Source organism: Mustela nivalis, assembly GCF_964662115.1.
Source record: "Mustela nivalis genome assembly, chromosome: 14".
Taxonomy (NCBI): domain Eukaryota; kingdom Metazoa; phylum Chordata; class Mammalia; order Carnivora; family Mustelidae; genus Mustela; species Mustela nivalis.
In genome coordinates this window covers 10,069,449-10,091,294 of record NC_139033.1, presented here as the reverse complement: position 1 = coordinate 10,091,294, position 21,846 = coordinate 10,069,449, and the positions used below count along the sequence as shown (strand labels likewise).

Below are 21,846 nucleotides of genomic sequence, written 5' to 3'. Positions count from 1 at the left end.
CTTCATGTCCTTATTCTGGCTTCAAAAGCCCTGGGTCATTGCCTTCTAGAGCCCAGAACCGGGCTTCCATCTCTTTAGGAAAAGGCAACTGAGATCATTATTATCAAGAGCAACGCAAATTCATGATAGCGCCCGCGTGACAAGCAGGTGTTTTGTGCTGGCCCCGAACTGGGGCCTTCCCATACACCATCTCATTTAATCCTCATGATAGTTACAATTTGAGATCCAATTCTATGGACGGGGAAACTGAGGCTCGGCGAGGGGAATACACTTGTGAGGCTGGTAGATGGCGAGATGGGCTTGGCTGCCACACTTATGCCCTAGGTCACCCTGGCGAACTCTCCTAGAGAGCCTGGGGTCTTAGTTTCTGGATCCTTCAGGATCCAGAAGGGTTCCAAGCAGGGTTGGCAGGGTGGAGATTGCTTTAGGCCATGGGGTTAATCATGGCCGGCTCTCTCTTTTCTGTCCTGTTTCCCCACTGCTCTGTGCCCTCCAGTCACCCCAGGCTCCATTCCCGTGAATTTCTCCAGTCCACAAACATTGCCATGCCCCCTGAAACCTCTGAGTCTTTGGTCACGCATGTCCCCATCTTCCTCTTTTCACTCTTGCATGGTCCTGTTTATCCTTCAAGGTCTGGCCCAAATGTCCCCCTCGCTGGGAAGACCCTCACCGCCCCAACCCCCAGGCAGAACCAATACCAGAATCTTCCTGTTCCTGTGGCATTTAGTACATTAATGAATCTTAGCATTTTCTAGACACACACAGACACAGCCTTTTCAGAGGAGGAAAGAGATTAGTCTTTGTTTTTAATTAATGCCAACTCTCTCATCCTGACTTTTAATACCGTCACCTCATTTGTCTTATTAAGTACTTAGTTTTGCTTTTAATTAGTGCTGTTTATTGTCACTGAATTTTAATTGTCAGTGCAGGGTCTCAGCAGGCCTTGGTGAGGAAGCTTTACAAATGTTTCCTGTCCTCTTGCAAGGCCTGAGCTTGGGTAGCAGGGCCTCTGGTGCAGGGGGGTATTCCAGGGGGTTGTCGAAGGCTGGCATATTTCTCCCCAGGCCTCAGCCAATTCGTGCTGCCTTTGACATCCCTGTTTGCTCCAAGGTGGCTGTTCTGTGAAGACACATAGAGCTCAGGAGGGTTGCAATGGCAAAAATTCAATTCAGATTGACTCAAGAAGAAAAAAAAAAAAAACATGGAGGAACATATTGGATCATGGTTGCCAAAAAGGCCAGGATGGATTCAGGTACGGCTGGATCTAGCATTCCAGTGCATCATCAGAACTCAGTCTCTTTCCATCTTTCAGTTCTACTTTTATCCTTTGGCAGGCATTTCCCATGTGGTGGCAGAAGGGATAATAGCAGCTCCAAGCTTCTGTTCTACCAGCTAAGCAATCCCAGAGGACAGACCTTCATCTGTCCAGATTAGGTCATGTGCTTATCCCTGGACCAGCTGCTGTAGCCCATGGGCCATAATGCTCCAACTGGCCTGGCAAGGGAAGTTAGTCCACTTCTAGGGGCCAGAATGGATGAGCTCCTTCTCAGAGACACAGATTGATACTGAAAGAGAGAAGGTTTCCTGAAGGAAAATTGGGGTGCCATTACCCGCAAAAAGAGAGAGAAATGCCAAACAGGTAAACTAAGAAATCTCTACCCCCGACAATCCACTGAAATGTCTCTTTCAAGCCTAAACAATCACTGGAAATTAGACCTTTGTTTTCCTCCCTAGCCAGACCCTTAGATAACATTAGCAATGACCTCCTTGTCTAGTATTTGAAAAGGAGTTTGGATTACAAAGTCCCTGCACATGTTAACTCATCAGCTCTTCCCAGCAACCCTGCAAGGTAAATATAACAAAGATGGGATCTTTTATGTCCTCATTTTACAGATGCAAAAACTAAGGCCCAGAATGACTAAGTGACTTGCCAGAGTCATGCAGAAAATAAAACGAATAGGGCCTTTGGACTTACTTTCTCCTCTGCTTGGAATGCTCTGCCTCAGAGAGCCGTGTGGCTCAGTCCATTACCCCCTTCAAGTCTTTGCTCAGATATTACCTCTTAATGAGCCCTCCTCTGAATACCTATGCAAACTCAAACTTCCCTCTCAATCCCCCTTAGTCTGAATGCCTTACTGTTCAGTTATTATCTGTCCTCCCCACTAAAAGATAAGCTCAGCAAGGACAATGATTTTCTTCCCTGTTTGTTTGCTTGGATGTTGTATCCCCAATGCCTAAAACTGTGTCTGGCACATAGTAATAGATGTTCTATAAATACTTTCTGATTCTTCCTATTTCTCAACAGAAGCTGGCAATCCGTATTTTTAATTAAATCCCATGCTTTTTAGAATATTGGCTTGATTTTACTTTTAAAAAACACTGCACGAGCCAAACAAAACATATTTTCAGCCTGGACGCTGTTTCTGGAATATCCCACCCACCCCCAGTCTTCCCCCCCACCCCCCACCATTTGAGGTCCTTGGTGCAAATTGCATTTCCCACACCATCAGATGGTGTGAGTGAGTTTTTCCAGATTCCTAATTGAGCAGCGATAGGCTGGACTCAGGGAAAGAGACACACAGAGATAGGAGTGACTGGGTGCCAACCCTGGTAGCTGCAGGTTCTGCTGCGAAGCTTCTGGGTGAATTCCAAGACTGTGGGGCTGGGAGGCTGACTGTGGCGTTGAATTCTGCACCAACAGCGGCAGCTCACGCCAGTTCCCTGCGGTGCCCTGCAGTGCCCCATAGAGTACCCTCCCCGCCCCATAGTGCCCTGCAGTGCCCCATAAACCCCCCCACCACCACCACCAGAGTGCCCTGCAGTGTCTCGGAAACCTGCTGCAGCTCTGAAGCTAAAAGGGCTTTCAGAGTTGGTTTTTCAGCTCCTCGGAAAGTGACAGAAGACCTGGAGATTCCGGTGGTTGGAGGCATGGTTCCTGAGCAGACATTGCCAAGGAGAAGTAGGCAGAGCAAAATGCAAAGAGGGAGAAAGGCAGGGTTCTGAAATCTGGCTTTTCTGGGCTAAGGACAGAGTCTTGACAGTGGTCTCAGCTGCAAGTGGCTTATGGCTTAACACCAAGCTGTGCGGGGGGGGGGGGGGGGGCATGTCTGGAATGGGCCTGGCTCTGACCCATACATGCGGATTTGTTGAGTGCCTGCTGTGCTCACCGAGTTTGGGTGAGGATTTACTGAGCATCTACTGTATACCGTACTCAGGACGGGCTGCAGAGTGAAAATGCAGGGCCCCCCTGCTCGATATTATTAAGAATCTCAAGCCGGTAGCAGCAGAGCATTAAGGCAAGCTCGGGGCCCTTCTGCTCATGGAGCCCTGGGTGGTGCCCAGCATGCACCAGACCTACAATTGTTGAACAAACCTGGGCCCAGCCCTGCTGTTGTGGATCTCACAGAAAAAATAATAATAATGATTGCAAATCACAGTATTGTAAAGGAAACAAACAGGGAGAATAAGCAATGGGGTTTGAGGAGGTGACTTAGAGAGTGTAGTCAGGGAAGGCTTCCTGGAGGAGGGGACACTTGAGCAGAGACCAGCAGAGGATGAGAGGGAATCAGCTTCATGAGAATGCTTGGAAGCAGCTGTCAAGTCAGAGAGAACAGGAGAGGCAAAGGCCTGGCAGCCGGAAAAGCCAGTATGACGGGCGCACGGTTAGACAGACAGAAAGGGTAGCTGGCAGAAGAGCCAGGCCGTTCTTTGAGGTCAAGGAGGAGGCCTTAAGTCTTATAATGGGCAGCCACCACAGCACTTTATTATTTTAAATTACATTAAAAAAAAACTTACGTGTTCATTTATTTCGAGATAACTCACATAGCTCGAAGGTTGCAAATCCAAAAGGGAACATTGTGAAAATTCTCCCTCCCAGCTCAGCTTCAGCTCCTCAGTCCCTCTCCCCGGAGGTGAGCGAGCGGCGTTACCTGCTTCATGCTTGCTCTTTAGTGATCCTTTATGCATGTAAAACCAAAAGCCACACGCGTGTATCCTGCCTTCCCTTGCGCACACGAGCGGTGTTGTTCTGGAACATCATCCTCCATCTTGGTCTGCACGGCAGGCAGTGTATCGTAGTGAGGCAGCCGTATCCGCCATAAATCCTCTCTCTATTCCTCCTAGCTGTGTCACACGCCACCGTCCAGATGGGCCACCAACCACCAGTGAGCCCGGGCTTAGTATTAAGCATTTAGACTGCTTCCTAGACACCCTGTAAGCAGGAACTTGGGAAGCCCATTTAAATGCTCCATGACTCAGTGACTCATTTGTAAAATGGGGAAGAAGAACATCCCTGTTGAAGGCTATCGTGAGGACTGAGCAAGATAAAACATGAAAGGCAATTACTTAGCAGGTAGTAAGCCCTCGATACGGGAACTGTCAGTTGTTGGTGTTGTTGCTTTTATGATCCAAAGCAGACTGGGTCTTGGAGCTTGCTCTAGGCCTGGGGGCAACCTGTGTCCAGGAGAAAGAGCTAGAGCCTCTGGCTTCCGGGGAGGCAGTGATTTTATGCTTTCTGAACTTGCAGCTACATGACTGGATCTAAGCCATGGCTTTGGCCCTGACCAAGCGGAAACGTGTTCTCTTTCAGCACCTCCAGGGAGGGGGCTGGCTGGTCGTGTCTCTGCTCGTTTCTGAGGCTGAGGGGTGGGAATACAGTCAGGGACTGATGGTCACCAAACACTAAGATCATCGAACAATCTAAAACCAAGGAGGAACGATCTGTAGGTGTGAGCAGAGTAGTGATTGGCACATGGGCTTGGCAGAGTTTTAAATCCTGGCTCTGCTTCTTGGTAGCTCTGTGATTTTAAGCAAGTGGCTTAACTACTCTGAGCCTCACTTTTTTACCTGTAAAATGAGGATGCTGTCACTCACCTGGGAGTAGGATTGTAAAGATTCAAGCAAATGGTGAAGGCATGGGATTTTGCACATAGTAGATGCTCAAGAAATGTTAGTCATCATTGCTGGAGAAACTATATAGTCTAGGGGAAGCAGGATGGGGGAGGTTACCATTCTGCAAGTGCCTACAGGGTGGCAGGGACTGTCACTGGTGCTTAAACTCACCAGATCAGTGACACCAAGGTTCGGCGGGTCCTAGGGCAGAATCCTATATAATTTATCGGACACGTGCATTTCTCCTTTTGCTCCTGGTTTCCAGTGGTTGGTTTCCCTCTGCTGCTCCTGCCCCAGGGCTGCCGGGTTCCTGTCCACTGTGTTGATGGCTTCTCTGTAGCACACAGTAGGAGCGGCAGGGGCGCATTGGAAAATGTCAGAGGCTCGCCATGTCCATTAACTCCCCCTCAAACCTGACATCACGGCCGCACCTCATGGAGCATCGTCTGCAGGGAGCTGGGAGAACGTCTAGGGTCGCCTCCTCTCCGGTTGGAAGGTGGCGAAGCGGCTCGCCCGGGGTGATGAATTTAGGGATCCGAGCCCTGCTGTCCTAAAATTGTCCCTTCTACTCCCACATGAGGTTGAGTTCTCTGAAAGCAGAACCAGCGATGGGATTTCTAGGACTAGTGATGACTCAGGGACACAGTGTAGGGCAGTGGGGGATGTGGCTTCATCGGGAATCTGGCCTCTGCCCGATCCCACGGGGAGCTCTGGAGCTGTTGGCACACAGAGCTGTCCCACCTGGACCCAAGGAGGCTGTGCGTTTACATCTCCACCTTGTCCGTTATTCACTGGCCTTGGGCTGCACCTCAGGCAAGTGTAGCCTCCCGTATCTCTGGGCAAGGCAGTTGCTTTTGTTGGCTGAGGGCAGTTCTCTAGAAAATGCTGCTGCCCTGAGCTCTTGGCTGCTAACACTCCTAGAGGTATGTGTGTGTGTGTGTGTGTGTGTATGGCGGGGGTGGGGGTGGACACCCCTCCTGTAAAGGACATCGGCAGTGCCTGCCATCCCCCTACCCTCCCGGCCCCCCCAGTGAGGGCCTGCCTGCAGACACATGACCTCTTTTCTCCAGGCTCGACCCTTGGCTGTTCAATGCCTCGATGCCTCAGGCATCCCCTCTCCTGGCCCAGGCCCAGCTGCCCAGGGCACGCACTGGACAAGGAGTCCAGTCCTGAGACGTGAAGTGCTTTGAGAGCCCTGGATGGCAAAGTTGAAAACATGGTTCTGTCCGGGCTGGCTTCTGGCCTGGAGGATGGAGCTGGGGAGTTTCCACGGGGCTGTCAGCCAGGGCTCTCGCACTTTGCGGGCAGAATTTTAATAGGAAATGAACTCCTGGTGCGCATGACTGAATGCTGGGGTGGGGGTGGGGGAGCCAGGTTCCACCTTTAGGGCAACAGAATTTGGAGATCAGAGTTCATGGGGAGGCGGGGACTGTATAAGCCTTGACCCAGCCCTCCCTGCTTCCTGGGACCCCCCACCCCCACCCCCCAGGGCAGTGCTTCATCTCTGCTGCAAAGCAGAAAGCAGGGTATTCAAGTAGGCATTCCAAGTCCAGTCCAGAGGCAGCAAACTGGACCCATTACCTGGATCCGAGGCTCTGAGCAGCCAGCAGGGCCCAGGGGTCCCCCGGGCCCAGGGTGGCCTCTCTCAGCTCCCGGCACAGGCAAAAATGAGACGTTAAGTTTCTTTTCAGCACATTTCCTCTGCACCAGGAGCCATCCCTCCTTTCTTTCTGTTTCCCAAGTGGAAGCAGTGAAATGGTCCTATGAGTCTGGGGAGATTATGTCAACCACAGGGGAGCCGATGAAATGGCTTTTCTGTAAGAGGCCTCCCTCCTCCGCGTCCAGCCTTCAACCCACTGGCAGATTTAATTATCCCACCAGCTACAGGAGAGGAGAGAGAGTTCACCCTGCCGGCTTCTCAACTAATCAGTCCCAGGAAACCAGGCCATGTTGTACCAAGACCTTCAGGGACATCAGGACCCACCGGACACAGTGATCCGCTTTCTAAAGTTGCTTTTCGTTTTTTGTTTTTTTAAATTGAATGTAATCTCTGTGGTCTCTCCCCCTTTACTCTTCGGCTAGACCCTGTGGGCGGGGCAAGGTGGGGAGCTCCGCAGAGGACAGAAGCCTGGCTGAGTTCAGCCGGACTGCCTTTGTGTTCAAGGAGACTCATGCATGCATTCAACAAATATTTAGTAAGCACCTTCTGTGTGCCAGGCATTATGTGAGGTGTTAGAGATTAAGAAGGAATAGGACAGAGTAGGTCCTGCGAGGGGCTTATATTTTAGAGATAAGAGATACAAACTCTAAGCAAGTCAACAAGACCTATGACACATTTGGGAAGGGATATGAGCTCTGAAGAAAAGGAAATCAGAGTGAAAGAAGCCAGAGCGGAGGAGCTGGAGGAGGAGATGTTTTAATTGGAGCAATCAGGGAGGGCCCTTTGAGGAGGTGACGTTTGAGAATAGACCTAAACGAAGGAGGAGAATGAACCAAGCAAACATCTGCAGGTGAGTTCCAGGCAGATGGGAGAGCAGGGAGGTGGAGTATTGGAGGAAGCACAGGGAGGCCTGTGGGGCTGAGTAGGGAACAAGAGGGGAGTGGCAGATAGGGTTAGAGAAGGAGGTCATGAGGGCCCAAAATCATGCTAAGGAGTTGAGACCTTGTTCTGGGAGCAATAGGGAGCCATTGAAGACATTTGAGCAGAAGAGTGACATGGGCTGATTTACTTTATTTGGGGTGAAGAAAGGGCCATGAAGTACACACCTGGCTTTTGCCGATGTACACAACACCCAGCTGAAGATACAGAACATTTCTACCCTGCAGAGGTCCCCTTCTGCCCCTTCCCAGCCAGTACCCTCGGTCCCCCAGAGTTAGCCATGGATTTGCTGATTTCTACAACCATCGAATAGCTTTGTCTGTCCTTAACCTTCATGTAAACGTGATCAAATAGCGTGTCCTCGTCTGCTGCTGGCTTCTTCCATAAGACATCGTGTCTGTGAGATTCGTCCCCCATCGTCACGTACATTAGGAGTTTGTCTTTTCCTGTGGGCCAGTATTTTACTGTGTGAGCAGACCACCTTTATCTACCTGCTCTCCTGCTGATGGGCATTTCTAGTTAGCTGTTACGGATAAAGAGGTTATGAACATTCTTGTGCGTGTTTTAGAACATGAGCATTTTCCGCTTGGGTTTATGCCTGAGAGTAGAATTCGTGAGCTGTAGGGTCGGTGAATGTTTATAGCTCTAACGAGCCTGCCAGTTTTTCAGAGTGTCATCGCCCTATCCTGACTTCACTGAGATAAAATTCACATACAGTACGATTCACCCATTTAAAGTAGGCAATTTAGGGGACGCCTGGGGTGGCTCACTCGGTTAAGCGTCCGCCTTCAGCTCAGGTCATGACCCCAGGGTCCTGGGATCCAGTCCCGCATCGGGCTCCATGCTCTGCGGGGAGCCTGCTTCTCCTTCTGCCTGCCACTCCCCGGGCTTGTGCTCTCTCTCTCCCTCTCTAACAAATAAATAAATAAAAGCTTGGAAAAAATAGACAATTTAGTGGCTTTTAGTATATACACAGAGTTGTACAACCATGATAATAGTGAATTTTAGACCATTCTGGTTTTCCAAAGAATCTCTGTACCACATAGCCTTCATCTCCAGCCCTTCTGCAACCCCAACCTCTGGCAATCAGAAGCTATTTTCTGTCTCTACGGATGCACCTGTTCTGGACATTTCTTATAGAGGAAACCATACACCATGTGGCCTCTTGTGACTGGCTTCTTTCTCTCGGCACCATGGTTTGGAGTCTCCTCCACGCGGCAGGTGTGAATGCTTCCTTCCTCTCTAGGGCTGGACGACGTTCTGTTGCATGGACAGGCCGCCTCTTGTTTGTCCATTCAGCAGCTGGTGAATACTGAGTCGTTCCTACCTTTTGGCTATTGTGAATAATGCTATGATGAGCATTTGCCTACAGGGTTTCACGTGGGCGCGTGTTTTCATTTCTCTTGAGTGGGTAAGATATTTAGGCGTGGAGTTGCTGGGTCGTATGGTAGCTCTGCGTTTCAGCATGGCTATGCCGTTTTTACAAGCTGTGACTTATGTGTGTGGACATCCGACAGGCTTCTGCGTGGAGCGTGGACTGAAGCAGGCCAAGGGTGGAAGCAGGGGACCAATGAAGTGGCTACTGCAGTAAGCCAGGTGCAGATAGCCGTGGTGCGGACCAGCACACTAACCGGCCAGGCAGAGAGAGCAGTGGGCAGATTCTGGGTGTTATTATGAAGTCCGAGCTGACATGATTTTCTCATGGCTTGGTGTTAAAATGTTTAAGTAAAAAATTAAAAAATTAAAAATAAAATATTGAAAAAATAAAAAAGCCAGGATTGACTCCAGGATTTGGGATCACAAAGCTGACCAAGCCACATGCATCAGCAAACGAGTCCAAAGATGTCCGCCAGTAGGAAGACACTGGATTGGAATTAAAAACTCCAGTGACCCCCCCCCCCCCCCCGCTGAGTTAGTCAAGGAGAATGTGCATTTAAGGAAGAAGGCTCTCCCTCATCGTTTCTGCCACTAGGGAAGGATGCCACTGGCATCCAGCAGGAAGTCTCCCCCTTGGGGCCTCAGTTTTCCCCATCTGAGAAATGGAGAAGCTGGGCAAAGTTCCCTTTCTTTTCTGCATCCTGCAGAGTACTTGGCATAGTGTAAGGACTTGAGAAATGTAGAGCAGCTGCATAACTGGGTGATGTCCTCTCTGTGTTCCTATTTTCCAGGAGCACCAAACTCCCGCCATGACTGACACCGTATTCAGCAACAGCTCTAGCCGTTGGATGTGTCCCAGCGACCGACCTCTGCAGTCAAAGTAAGTCGCCGCGTCTTCCGGGGCATGGCTTGTGTGGGGTCAGCGAGGGAGAAAAGAGTCCCAAAGAAATAAATAGAATTTCCTTCCCTGTGGGGGGAAGAAATGAATCCAGTGAGGGTATTGTTACAGAAACTTCACATTCACTGCTTTGCAAGTTTGGAATAATAAGCAAATTCCGAGCTGCATGCCCCAGAGTAGAGGCGACGGGAAGAGCATGGACCCGGGGCTTAGAACTAGGCTCTGTTATGCGTCTAGACCCGAGCTTTTTTCCTGTGTGATCAGTTTTCTTATGAGACACATAAGAAAGTTGGATCAGGTCACAGGGTGCAGACTGGCAGGCCGCCGGCTGACTCTGACTCGCAGAAGTGTTTTTGTGCTATTTGTTTTTGGCCTAATGATTTAAAAATCGGGAAATGTGACACGAAGGTGATGTCACATTCTGTATCCAAGGATTATTATACCCAAATCAGTGATGCCTCCGATCTGTACCACCCTGGCTCATGAGGGCTGATCAATTTGCAGGCATTTTGCAAGCTGATTATTAAACACAACCATTCTGAAAAACTGAGTTTGTAATTCTGCAGTTAAACAATGTTCAACACAAAGGATGCAAAGACTCAAAATTAATCCCTTAATTATGTTACGACATTGTGCTATTCTCTGTGTTATGTTATATACCGTGTATATAATGATATGCTGCTGTGCCTTTCTTCCCAGTTTTGCATCCAGTGGGGGTTTGTCCCCACTGTTAAATCGTCCGTGGCAAAAAGTTCACCAGCACGCCACTGACTGTTGGACAATCTAAAGCTGTTGTTGATCGTTCCTGCAGATTTTCACTCAAAATGGCTTGTTTCTTTGAATGCTGGTTAATTTTTTATTGTGCGCTCAATCTGCGAGAATCCTGGGGAATCTCCTTTGGGGATGTTTTATTTTCAGAGGGATTGGTGCTCTTGCTCCTGCCGGGAGTCAGGGGTACTGCTCCCCAACGATGATGAACGATGATGTTACCCTCCCCCGCCCCGCCCAGGAACCCCCAGAGGGTCCTGGCTCCATGTCAGGGTCTCAGATTGAGCGTCTCTGCCCATGAGGAGCTGAGGTCAGACTTTGGAACAGCACTGCTGGTGTTTGCCTCGGCTTCCTGCTCACAGCTCACTGTCCTGGATTCCATTTGCTTGGTCTTTTTCTTTTTCAAAAAATTGCCTTTATAAAGGTATACATGCATACCTTTGACAGTACACAGTGAAAGTATAATTTGGTCATTGTAAAAACATATACTCGTGAAGCAGTCACAGTAGTCAAGCTAATGAACAAATCCATCCATCCCAGAAGCCTCCTTGTGCCTCTTCCTCCATCTCCTCCCGACCCATCTCTAGGTAATTGCTCATCTATAACTATATACATTATAATAACCGCACGTTAGTTTGCCTTTTCCAGAATGTCCTACAAATGGCATCGTAGAGCGTGAGCTCGTTGTCTGGGAAGAGATGTCTCTCTTCTTTCTCTCAGTACAGTTTATTTCATGAGCCATCCTATTGTTCCAGAACATCCAGACTGTTCTGCGTAGCCATAGTCTGTTCCTTTGTACAACTGAATTGCATGTTGTCCTGTAGGTATACCACAATTTGTTTATCTGTCCATCTACTGAGGAAAGCTGGGCTGTTTCAAGTCTGCGTCAGGTGCAAATAAAATGTCTTATAGAGGGATGCCTGGGTGGCTCAGTTGGTTAGGTGTCTGCCTTCAGCTCAGGTCATGATCCCAGGGTCCTGGGGTGGAGTCCCGCATCAGGCTCCCTGCTCAACAGGGAGCCTGCTTCTCCCTCTGCCCTTACCTACTCTCATGTTCTCTCCTTTTCTCTCTCAAATAAATAAATTAAATCTTAAAAATAAACTCCTATAGAGATGCTGTCCTCTGTCTTGGGTAATTACTTGGGAGCAGACCGTCCCTACTTACTGGCTTTGTCACTAAGCAGCCAGACAGTATTCCAAGTTGGTTGTACCATTTTATGTTCCCACCATCAGGCGTGGGAGAGAGTTCTAGGCTTCTCTGCCGCCTCCCCAGCTCTGGAGATGACCAGTCTTTCCAGTGTTAACCCTTCAAGTGTGTGTGTATAGTGGCCTTTCTCTGTGGTTTTCACTCGCATTTCCCTATTGACTAATGATGCTGAACGTCTTAGGTAATGTTCCCCATCCCTCTAACCTCTGTTGAAATGTCTGTTTAAATCTTTTGCCCATTTTTAAGATCAGGTCATTTACCTTCCTGTTGAATTTTATAGGTTCTTTTTTTCATATGTTCTTTTTGGAACCACATTTTGCACATATTTTCTCTCAGTCTGCAATGTGCATTTTCTTTCTCATAACAGAATCTTTTGAAGAGGAAATGTTTTTATTTCAACAAAGTCTATTTTGTTTATTTGTTTTGCCAGAGGAGGCAGTGTTGGCACATTCCCTTGCTTTCTAGCAATCCCAGAAATGCATTAAAAAAGGGTCTGCTCTGGGGTGCTGGGGTGGCTCAGTGGGTTGAGCTTCTGATCTCAGGGTCCTGGGATAGAGCTGGGAGCCTGCTTGCCCCTTTCTCTCTGCCTGCCTCTCTGCCTACTTGTGATCTCTCTATCTGTCATATAAATAAATAAAATCTTTAAAAATAGTGTCTACTCTGGGGTGCTGGGGTCGCTCAGTTAGTTGGGTGTCCAACTCTTGGTTTCAGCTCATGTCACTATCTTCGGGTCATGAGATCGAGCCCCGCATCTGGCTCCGTGCTCAGCCCGCGGTCTGCTGGGAAATCTCTGTCCCTCTTCCCCTTCCCCTTCCGCTCATGAGCTTTCTCTCTCTCAAATAAACACATAAATCTTTTTAAAAAGAGGTTCTGCTCTAATTTATCTAGGACCTAATTATATATTGGCAAAGGGCCTTTCTAAATATTTTAGTCAGCCCATATTCTTTGAAGCAAAAACCCCTGTCCACTTCCTTCTATCTAAAACCTCCAGTTCTACAAGCTTTATAATTTTGAAGACACCAGGGAATTCTGTTGGCTTCCTCGTCAATAGGAAACTTCTAGTCCGCCAAGCCCCTCCCATGGTGTCCTCTTGGAGCCAAACTTACTTTGCAGAGAATATTCCATCAGCCAAAAATTGTGTCTCTGTAAGATAAACAGTTACCCGAAGGGTGGAGGGGGGTTAAATATTTATTTTATTTAAGAAATGTCAGTTAATTAAAATACCATCCATCAGAGTTTACTTTAGTCAATAGGAAGCCAACAATCTGCTCTACAATTAAATTAGAATTATTCCAGCAGTCTGGACACAGTTTCATTAAAGTGCTCCTGGGCTCCTGTGAGACATCTTGCATTCTGCGTGCATCGGGCTGCTTTGGGCCTGCGTCTCCTCTAGATATTAACATTATTTTTCAAATAAATGCTAATGGGTGAATTACAGTCATCACACAGGCAAGCTCGTCTGCTGTAGCCCAATGTAGCCCCTTCCGATGCCTTTCTCCAGTAAATTAAGAAATCGCCTCTTAATTAACTGCTGGCTAGCCAGAGACCTTTACTATTTTTGTGACTTTTTAGTTGCCTTTGTGATTTTCAAATACCTTCCTCTCTCAGCCCCCTCGAATCTAATGAGGGTGTTTGAAACACCGTCGTTGTCATTGTGTTTGAAAGCCGGGAACACACCTGCTTCGTGCTTGGGGCAGGCGGTGGCCCAGCCCCCTGTGTTGGGAATGCGTGGGCTACTGAAGGTTGGCATTTCTCTATGGCTTTCCAGGCTGCGAGTCAGAGAGTACCAGAGGTCGGGGGTAGAAACAGGCACAAAGGGAGTCCAGGACGTGTCTGTAATGGCTCACCCGGTATATGGAGATGCCGGTCTCCTTTCTGGAAGCACTTGCTTTCCCAAAGCGGGGTACTGCAAAGGAATGATCCGCTGACTGTTCAGGGCTCATGGGCCTCCCTCAATGTACTCCTTGTCCCCCAGGGTGATGCTGACCATGCTGCCGTTAGGTGAGTTCTTTTTGGTACCAAAATCCATTATTCGGAACATCAGTGAGGAGCTCAGCTAATTAATAAGCTGAACTGATTGGTCATTTTAATCGAAGCTGAACATTTTACAGCCCAACATTGCAGCAGCCGTTTTTGGATGCGCCAAAATGAGAAGATAATGACTGGGGTGGGGGCGGACCAGACCAGAAGTAGGTCACTGCAATTTACACTCTGTGGTTGTTGCATCCAGACCGTGTTGGCATTGTTAGGAGATTTCTTTCCTAATTTTATTTATTTTCTCTCTCTCTCTCCTCTCTTTGCCTTCCTTCAGTGATAAAGAACAGTGAGTATTTTGATACTTTAATTTTTTCTACGAATTGAGTTTTATCTTTTTTTCTGATCAAATTAACTTTGCCCCTAAAGAGAGCTGATTAAAAAAAAAGAAGAACTAGCAAATTTTACATAACTAACAACAAAAAAACAAACAAACAAACAAAAACCAAAAACCAAGTTTCTTGAGGGGAAAAAAAATTGTGAAGTTTCAAAAAAAAAATGATCTTGGTAAAAGGATACAACAAATTCCTTGGAGGTTTGTTCCTTAGGAGCTCTCGGTTTTCTCCTTGTTAGTCATCTGTAGGATTCCAGCAAATTTACTGACCACTCTGTGCCCCCTCTGCGGCATTTGCCTGGGAACAGTGTTCTCAGATAAAGACAGTGTTGGCTCACATAACTGCTATCATTAATAAAAGGTGATGAGGAACAGAACAGAGCCTGTGGGCAGTTACATGCCACACATATGGCCCCTGTCACCTCAAGGGAGGTCAGCCTGTTTCCCAGCGAAGTGCTTTTGACGCAGAGGTCCTGTCTTTGCTTGCAACCTTTGCGTTTTAAATTGGATTAATTTCCTCAATATGCATGACAGATTGAATGCTGGGCCCAATAAATGAACAGTCGGGCTGCAAAGCAGACCAGGCTTTGGCTGTGTGTGCACATTGAGAAGCTCTGGAAAGCTGTTTTTACCCTCCCTAAGATGGGGAAGTTGTCACAGAGCCAGCGGCAGAGGACCCGGCCAGGCATCGGAAAACCCAGGCCTGAGTCCTGCTCTGGTACTCAGTTTCAGCGTGGCCTTGAGCCATGCCCTTCAGCTCCTTGCTTCCCGGCTCCCTCCTTTGTAAAGTGGGTCTGATTACCCTGCTCCTCTTCCCTCTGCGGGTCGGATCAAATGAGCTGTACAGGAAAGCTTTGTAAACTGGAAACCACCAAGCAAAGTCAGAGAGATGTATGAACTATAACCTTTCCTGACCTTTGTCTATATATACATGGTGTGTTTACACATATGCAAACCCATGCACACACACACACATGTTGTATATATACCTTGCATTGTAATATATATATATATATATATTATATTTATACCTGTAGATACCATACATCTGGATAGTATATATATACACATATATATGTATATATCTAGCACTGGCATAATTTCAGCTTTTTTGGACCCAAGTGACCACATCATCAGGCCCAGAATCCTTAAATGTTTTCTTAATGCTGATAAACATTTACCTAGGTGAACCACGGAAATTCTTTCCCCAACTCCGACTCTCCCTCCCTATCTGTCCATTGCGGGCTTTGGACAAGCTGATCACTAAAGACCATTTGAATGTTCTGCAGTTTCTGTCGTTGGCTGGTAAGACCCTGGCCAGATGAGATCAGCTTTTTATGAATGTCGTGAGTATATTATTCAGACATCCAGGGAGAGATGCTGAGACATTGTCAGGTCATAAATACAGACATCCCCGGAGAGAGAAATTCTGGACTCCAGAGGGTGCCAAGGCTCTTGGAGGCTCCCTGAGGGCTGAAAGTCGAAAGGTAGGGTGTATGTTCATCCTCTTTCCCTCCCTCCCTTCATTAACAAATACTCACCAAGTGCCTACCACGTACCAGACACTGTGCTAAGCCCCAGGGATACAGCAATAGCCAGAGTATGCATCTTGTGGGTTCTACCAACAAATAAATGGCCAGTCGGCAACAAATACACAAGCGTGCAAGGAGATACAGCCATGGGAACACAAGGAGAGGCACCCAGCCCAGACTTGGCAGTCATGATGGGCGAGTTCCTAGAAGAAGTGACATGTAAACTGAGACCAGGCGGCAGGGGAGCAAGATGGAGAAGAGATAGAAGAGTTCCAGGTAGGGGAACAGCACGTGCAAAGTCCAAATAAGAGAGGTAGTGTGGAAATTCAGAGGCAGTGAATAGATCTCAGTCTGACTTAAAAGATTAGCAGGGGCCCTGAGACCCCCTTTAGCATTCTAAAGGGGGTGGGGGAGCCACAGCATCCCTTCTGCACCCTCTTTAGTCTGCTAGGGGCAAATTTCATCCCATAGGGCCTTTATGCCAGCAGGGCGTATGTAAACTGTTCTGTGGTGAAGCAGCCTCTCCTTCCCCATCCTTTCCTCCCGGATTCATTAAAACCTCATTCACTGAGCTGGAAAGTGACTTCCTGCTGACACCTGCCTCTATTGGCATCCTGGGGGGAAGGGGGGTGGAGAAGAAGAAAGGAAAGAAAAAGGATTAATTTTCTACACACCGCTGCTATTTAATGCTTCAGAGCCTTTGTGCCCCGACAGCCCTTCCATCATCCCACTCTTTTGGGGAATTATAATTTATTAATAGAGACATCTGGTGGGTATTTATTATGTGACTATTGTGTGTGTGAAATGAAGAATGGAGGGGGGAGGCCAAAGGGAGGAGGGAGTTTGGTCTTGGCAGGATTTTAGGGAGTGACAGGTGTCACTCAGGGGCTGCCACCAAGAGTCAGGACAGGTTTCCTTCCTTGCCTTGGGGGCCGTGGCTATTGACTGTGGGGCGAGAGCTCCTTCGGACCTTCTCCAGACTCACTTGGGCAGGTGCATTCAGGTGGCCAATGAGGCATGCCAGGATGCCAGTTTCTTGAGTTTCTGTGTCACACGTGTTACTCAGCAAGTCCCTGGTCTCCTTGGAGCATCAGTCAGCGGGAAAATGAGCCGGTCAGCTGCAGTGATCTTCAAACTTTCTGTTAGCAGTGAAACTCTTTCTTTGAATAAACGTCATTCAGAAGTTAAATATATAAGACAGATGAGAGGAGCGCCTTTAGTGGCTGAAAGCACTCAACACAGGATAGTGACATTCATGCAACTGGTCATTTCAAATAAAACCAGACCATGAAATAAATAGAGTGGCTCTAACAGGCTTTACTTTAGTGTGCGGTCACCATAGTGGAGAGTGTATCCGTTAGCTTTTGCTGTGTGACAAGCCATCTTCAGACTGAGAAGCATAGAACCATAGTTATTTATTCCCAGGGTTCTCTGGGCTTGGCTGGTGGCCCTGCTGGTCTTGCCTCGGCTTGCTTAGGCATCAGAGGGTTGGCTGATCTAGGACAGCCCTGGCTGCAATGGCTCAGCTCTGTGCCACATGCTTCTCATCCTCCGGCACCCTGTCCTGGGCTTGCCGTGCTCACGGCAGAGGTGTAAGAGAGGAAGCAGAAACTCAGGAGCCTTGCACAGGCTCAGCTCCAGCAGAGGGGCACAACATCACTCCCCTGCATTTAATTGGCTGCAACAAGTTGTAAGTCTGGGAAGGATTCACTGGCAGGGAAATAGACGAACTGTTTGATGAGAGTGAGTTGAAATTCACATGACAAAGAGCATGGATGTTTGGGAGGGTGAAGTATTGAGGTCATCAATGCAACAAACCCTATTTCATGCTTTATTAAATATTAAGTTCTTTTAAAAATTTTTTTTCTTTTTCTTCTTTCTTCTTCTCCTCTCCTCTTCCTTTCCCTCCTCCTCCCCGTCCCTCTCCCCCTCCCCCCTTCTTCTCTTCCTCCTCCTCCTCCACCTTCTTCTTCTTCCATGGGATTCTGCTTTGAGAGCCCAGCTGAGTAAGGATGGAGGGCCAGGTTAACTGCCTACTCTGTCCCTCTCTCCCCCACGCCCCTGCAGCCTTCTGTCCCTCTCTCCCCCACTCCTCTGTAGCCCTTGAGATCTCTCCAGGAAACTGCTGAGGACAGTTTGGGAGGACCAGGAGGCAGCAATCATTCATTTCTCCAGGAAAGATTGTCTTAAATATGTGGATCAGAGCGGAGACAGGCTGGGCTCTTCTCTTCCCTGCCTCAGCCAGTGAGCCAGGTCTCCCCTCATATGGCCTTTAAGGGTCCAGAGGAACCTCTTAGGGTCCCTACAGGAAACAGAAATTATATCATTCCCATTTTAATAGATCCAGAAACTGATATTCAGAGCAGTGCAGAGCCCCCATGTATAGCCTGCTTATATGCAGCTGACCCAGGATTACGACCTTGAACTCCACCCAGTCAGCAAGGGTTCATGTTGGCTGGCAGTGGCCCTTTGGATATTTTCTGGCTTGGATACAAGGCTGTGAGTAACTTGTTCAAAGAAGCAGCACTTGGGTCTCTAGCTTTGGCCTTGGATAAGTTCCCAACACTAGACTCTGGCCTTCAGGATGTGGAGCTACAATCCCCTGCCCAGAGGCCCCTGGCAAGGGAGCCACTGTCCTGTCATGGGAGCATTCTCAAAGGTCCCATGTTCACAGTGCTCCCCAGCATATCATGGGGAGACCCAGACAGACCCAGTGTCTCCCTTGAGAGCAAAGGCTTTGGTTTGAAACACCATCTCGCTTCCCTCTTTTGCTTTTGGAATTAAAACATGAAAATCCACAGGAGGCTTGTGAGTCCCCCACGGAGACCAGTTGGTGACATTTTCAAACACTGAATGAGCTGTTTGTCAACTGCATGTTTTGGAGCCGAGAATGGGAGAAGGGTTTGGAGAGATGCTGGCAGCCTCCAGCAGACCTTCTGCTTGTCTGCAGATGGAGGCAAAAAAGTCTCAGGTGGGCCCTGTCAGGGACCCCCATCCCTGCTTATGTTTCTGGAGCCATGTATGCCCAGGAGCACCTGTTTCCTGTGCCCATGGACCCCAGCAAGCTGTGGGCTGGGGTGAGAGGAATCCATCTCACATCAAGTCCCTGTCTATGACCAGACCGTGAGCTGCAGGAACATGTCTTCACAGGGGTTTTCCCTGGGTACACAGCCCAGCATCTCACCTATGCTCTGTTTTGGTCACTGAGATGCTTTGTAAAGGCAGGAAGGAAACAGAAAGGGGTCAGAAGAGGAGGAAGGAAAAAAATGGGGACAAAGGAGGGAAGAATAGGGACAATTGAGACACCCATTTCTGTGGGAGGCCAGAGGGATACGGGGAGGTGGCCGAATCAGGTGGTGACTAAGGCTCTTTGGGGAGGATGACTGGTCTTTCTTATGTGGCAGTCCAATGTGTCCTTTAAAAATAATGGGAAGAAGCAGCAGATGAAGGGATGTTAGCACGCCGTAAGGAGATCTTTCTAACACAACACCAGAGACTCCTTAAAAGAGAGTGAGGTCTCTGTTGTGGGGAGCATTCAAGTAAGGCAGACAGCCAATGGTCTCCACCTCTGGTATTCATGACTTTGTGTAACCCCTCACCTTGAGTCTGGGGACCTGGCACCTGTTTCTAACCTACAGAATACAGCAAAGAGACCCAATGTCCCTCTCATGATTACGTTACATTATATAAGACTCTCAGTTGATAGAGGCTAGATTCACTGGGCATTTTTGAAGCAAGCAGCCCACAGGATGAAGCTGGAGAATCCTACCAGGTTAGGAACTGCAGATTGCCTCCAGGACCCAGGGGTGGCCTCTTGACTGTAGCTAACAAAAAGCTAGGCCCTCAGTCTAGGGAGCTGCAGGGAAGCTTCCAACAACCTGAATGTGCCTGGAAGCAGATTCTTCCCCAGTCAAGCCTCCCGATGAGAACACAGCCCAGCCAACACCACACTGCAGCCTCATGAGACGCCAAGCAGAGGACCCAGCTGAGCCATGCCTGGACAGACATGGAAACCATGAGATAGTACATGTGTGTTTTTTAAGCCCCTGAGTTTGTAACAACTCAGCAATGCAGCAATGGAAATTGTATACTGACACTGTAGATGGGTCTTTATACCCCTCTGTCTCTGTCCTCCAGCCGGGTTTTTCCACTTATTTAATGCTACACACCAAATCACCTCCAACGTAGTGGCTCAAGACAACAGAAACCACTTGTCACATCTCACAGTTTCTGTTGGTGGGCCTTTGAGGGTGGCCTCAGGGTGCTTCTGGCACAGGGCTCTTCGTGCAGCTGTAGTCACATGCCCGCTGGGCTGCAGGCATCCCAGGGCTCACCAGGGGCTGGAGCATCATGTAGCCGTCGAGTTGGCACTGGCTGTGACTGGGGGGCCTCCGATCCTTTGCATGTGGGCTTCTCCACCAGGATGTTTACACATCCTCGTGACATGGCACCTGGCTTCTCTTTGATCGAATGACCCAAGACAGCAAGGCAGAGGCCGCAGTGTCTCTTATGACCCAGCCTTGGAAATCACACACTGCCACGTCCACTGTATTTTGCTGGCCACACAGGACCAGCCGGGAGTTAGTGTAAATACCAGGAGGCAGTGGTCCTAGGGGACCATCTTGCAGGCGGACTACCACATGGCTCTTCACCTCCTCGGGCATTCCTCCTGCCTTCTCAACTCCAGGTCTTTGCAAAGACCATTTGTTCCCTCTGCCAGGCCTGTCTCTTCCTCTGCCATGCCCTTGTGGATTTCACCTGAGCTCTGGGGTCTCCGCAGGAGCCCTAGCTCTGCTGCGGGGTCTGAAGTTTATATCAGTGAAGGGGCCCTCTTTAAGATAACAAAGACAAAAATACCTTGCTTTTGCAAATTTTTCAACCACTCAGCCATCGCTAATGCCCTTCTTGGGGTCTGAGAAGCTGGCTGTGCAACCAAATGGTCTCAAATATAAGCTTCGCCGACATCACAGTAGACCCATTGCAAGGTCCTCACGTGGCTGTCTCTCCCTAGGGAGCTGTCCTTGGTCCCCTAGACAGACCAGGTTCCACTGCTTGGGTCTCCCAGTGGGTCACACTTTTGATTAGACATTTAACACCTCTTTGGGCCACAAGGGACCATGTCTTATTCAAAATTCTTCTGGGCTTTCAGATACAATTCTAAATACAACTGGTCCAGAGCCAGACAAGGCCCCTGCTCTCCTGGAAGCAACATTGTTGGGCTGGGCGGGGTGGGGGTGGGGGGGTGGTGTGTGGAGAGATCTTCTAAACAGGTAAACAACAAAAATTTTTCCAAAAGTAATTTCAGTTAATGATGGGTGCCATGGGGAAAGTCAATCTGGGCAGAGGGAGACCAAGGAAGGCCTCTCTGAGAAGGTGCTGTTTGACCTGAGGCCTCAGTAATGAGAAGGAGCTGGCCCTGGAAAGGTCCATGGAAATAAGTTTTCCCGGCAGGGCGAACAGCAAGTGCAAAGGCCCTGAGGCGAGAACAAGGGTTCAGTGTTCAGAAGTGAGCAGAGAGGCCAGTGCAGCTGACTGTAGGGATAAGGGAAAGCAATGGCCATAAGGACGGAGAGGCAGGTTAAGGACAGATCGGGGAGGATTTAGCAGATGGGCCAAATCTTTTAGAACATTAAGGTAGAATTCACACAGTAACATAACATTAACCGTTTAAATTACACCATTCAGTGACGTTTATCATATACACGATGTCATGTTCCCACTATAGCCATGAAGTTCTGGATGTTGTTCTAAATCAGTGAGAAGCCCTGGGAGGGTTTGAGCGGCGTGGTCTGAGCAATTTCACAATTGCTCATCCCTAGAGGCCCTTGCTGCAACACAAGGTGTATTTCCATGAGGAATTTCCACAGGCCACACCTTCCTTCCCTTTCTCAGAGTAAGGTCTGCCCCTAGAAATCTGTCTCTCTTTGCTTTTGGGTTCCTCTGCTCTTCAGAACCAATCAGCTGATGGTGGGAGAATGGAAGAGAAGCCAAAGAGAGGGAGGAAGATGGGGCTTTTAATTTCCAACTTTGAGTGTCAAAAGGCAATTTCATGCCTGCTGATGTGATTAGAGCAGTGGAAATAATAGAGGCTGACAGCTAATGGGGTGCTGGCTTCAGAGGATTCCTACTTACTGGTTTTTTTCCCTTGCAGGGACAAGCATTTCTAGTGGTATTTAACCTTGCACTCCACTCAGGGGGTGTGCCTCAG

At 48.6% G+C, this 21,846-nt stretch overlaps 1 protein-coding gene across 3 annotated transcripts in view; it reads left to right on the top strand.

Moving 5' to 3' along the window:
* RPH3A (rabphilin 3A) overlaps positions 1-21,846 on the top strand; it is a 255,224-nt gene that overhangs the window by 179,131 nt on the left and 54,247 nt on the right. For all 3 annotated transcript variants that reach the window (XM_082698404.1, XM_082698405.1, XM_082698403.1), the window contains one exon: positions 9,658-9,746. In XM_082698404.1, the coding sequence (XP_082554530.1) occupies positions 9,676-9,746 (71 nt within the window). In that variant the 5' untranslated portion in view covers positions 9,658-9,675. The remainder of the gene's footprint in view (positions 1-9,657; positions 9,747-21,846) is intronic.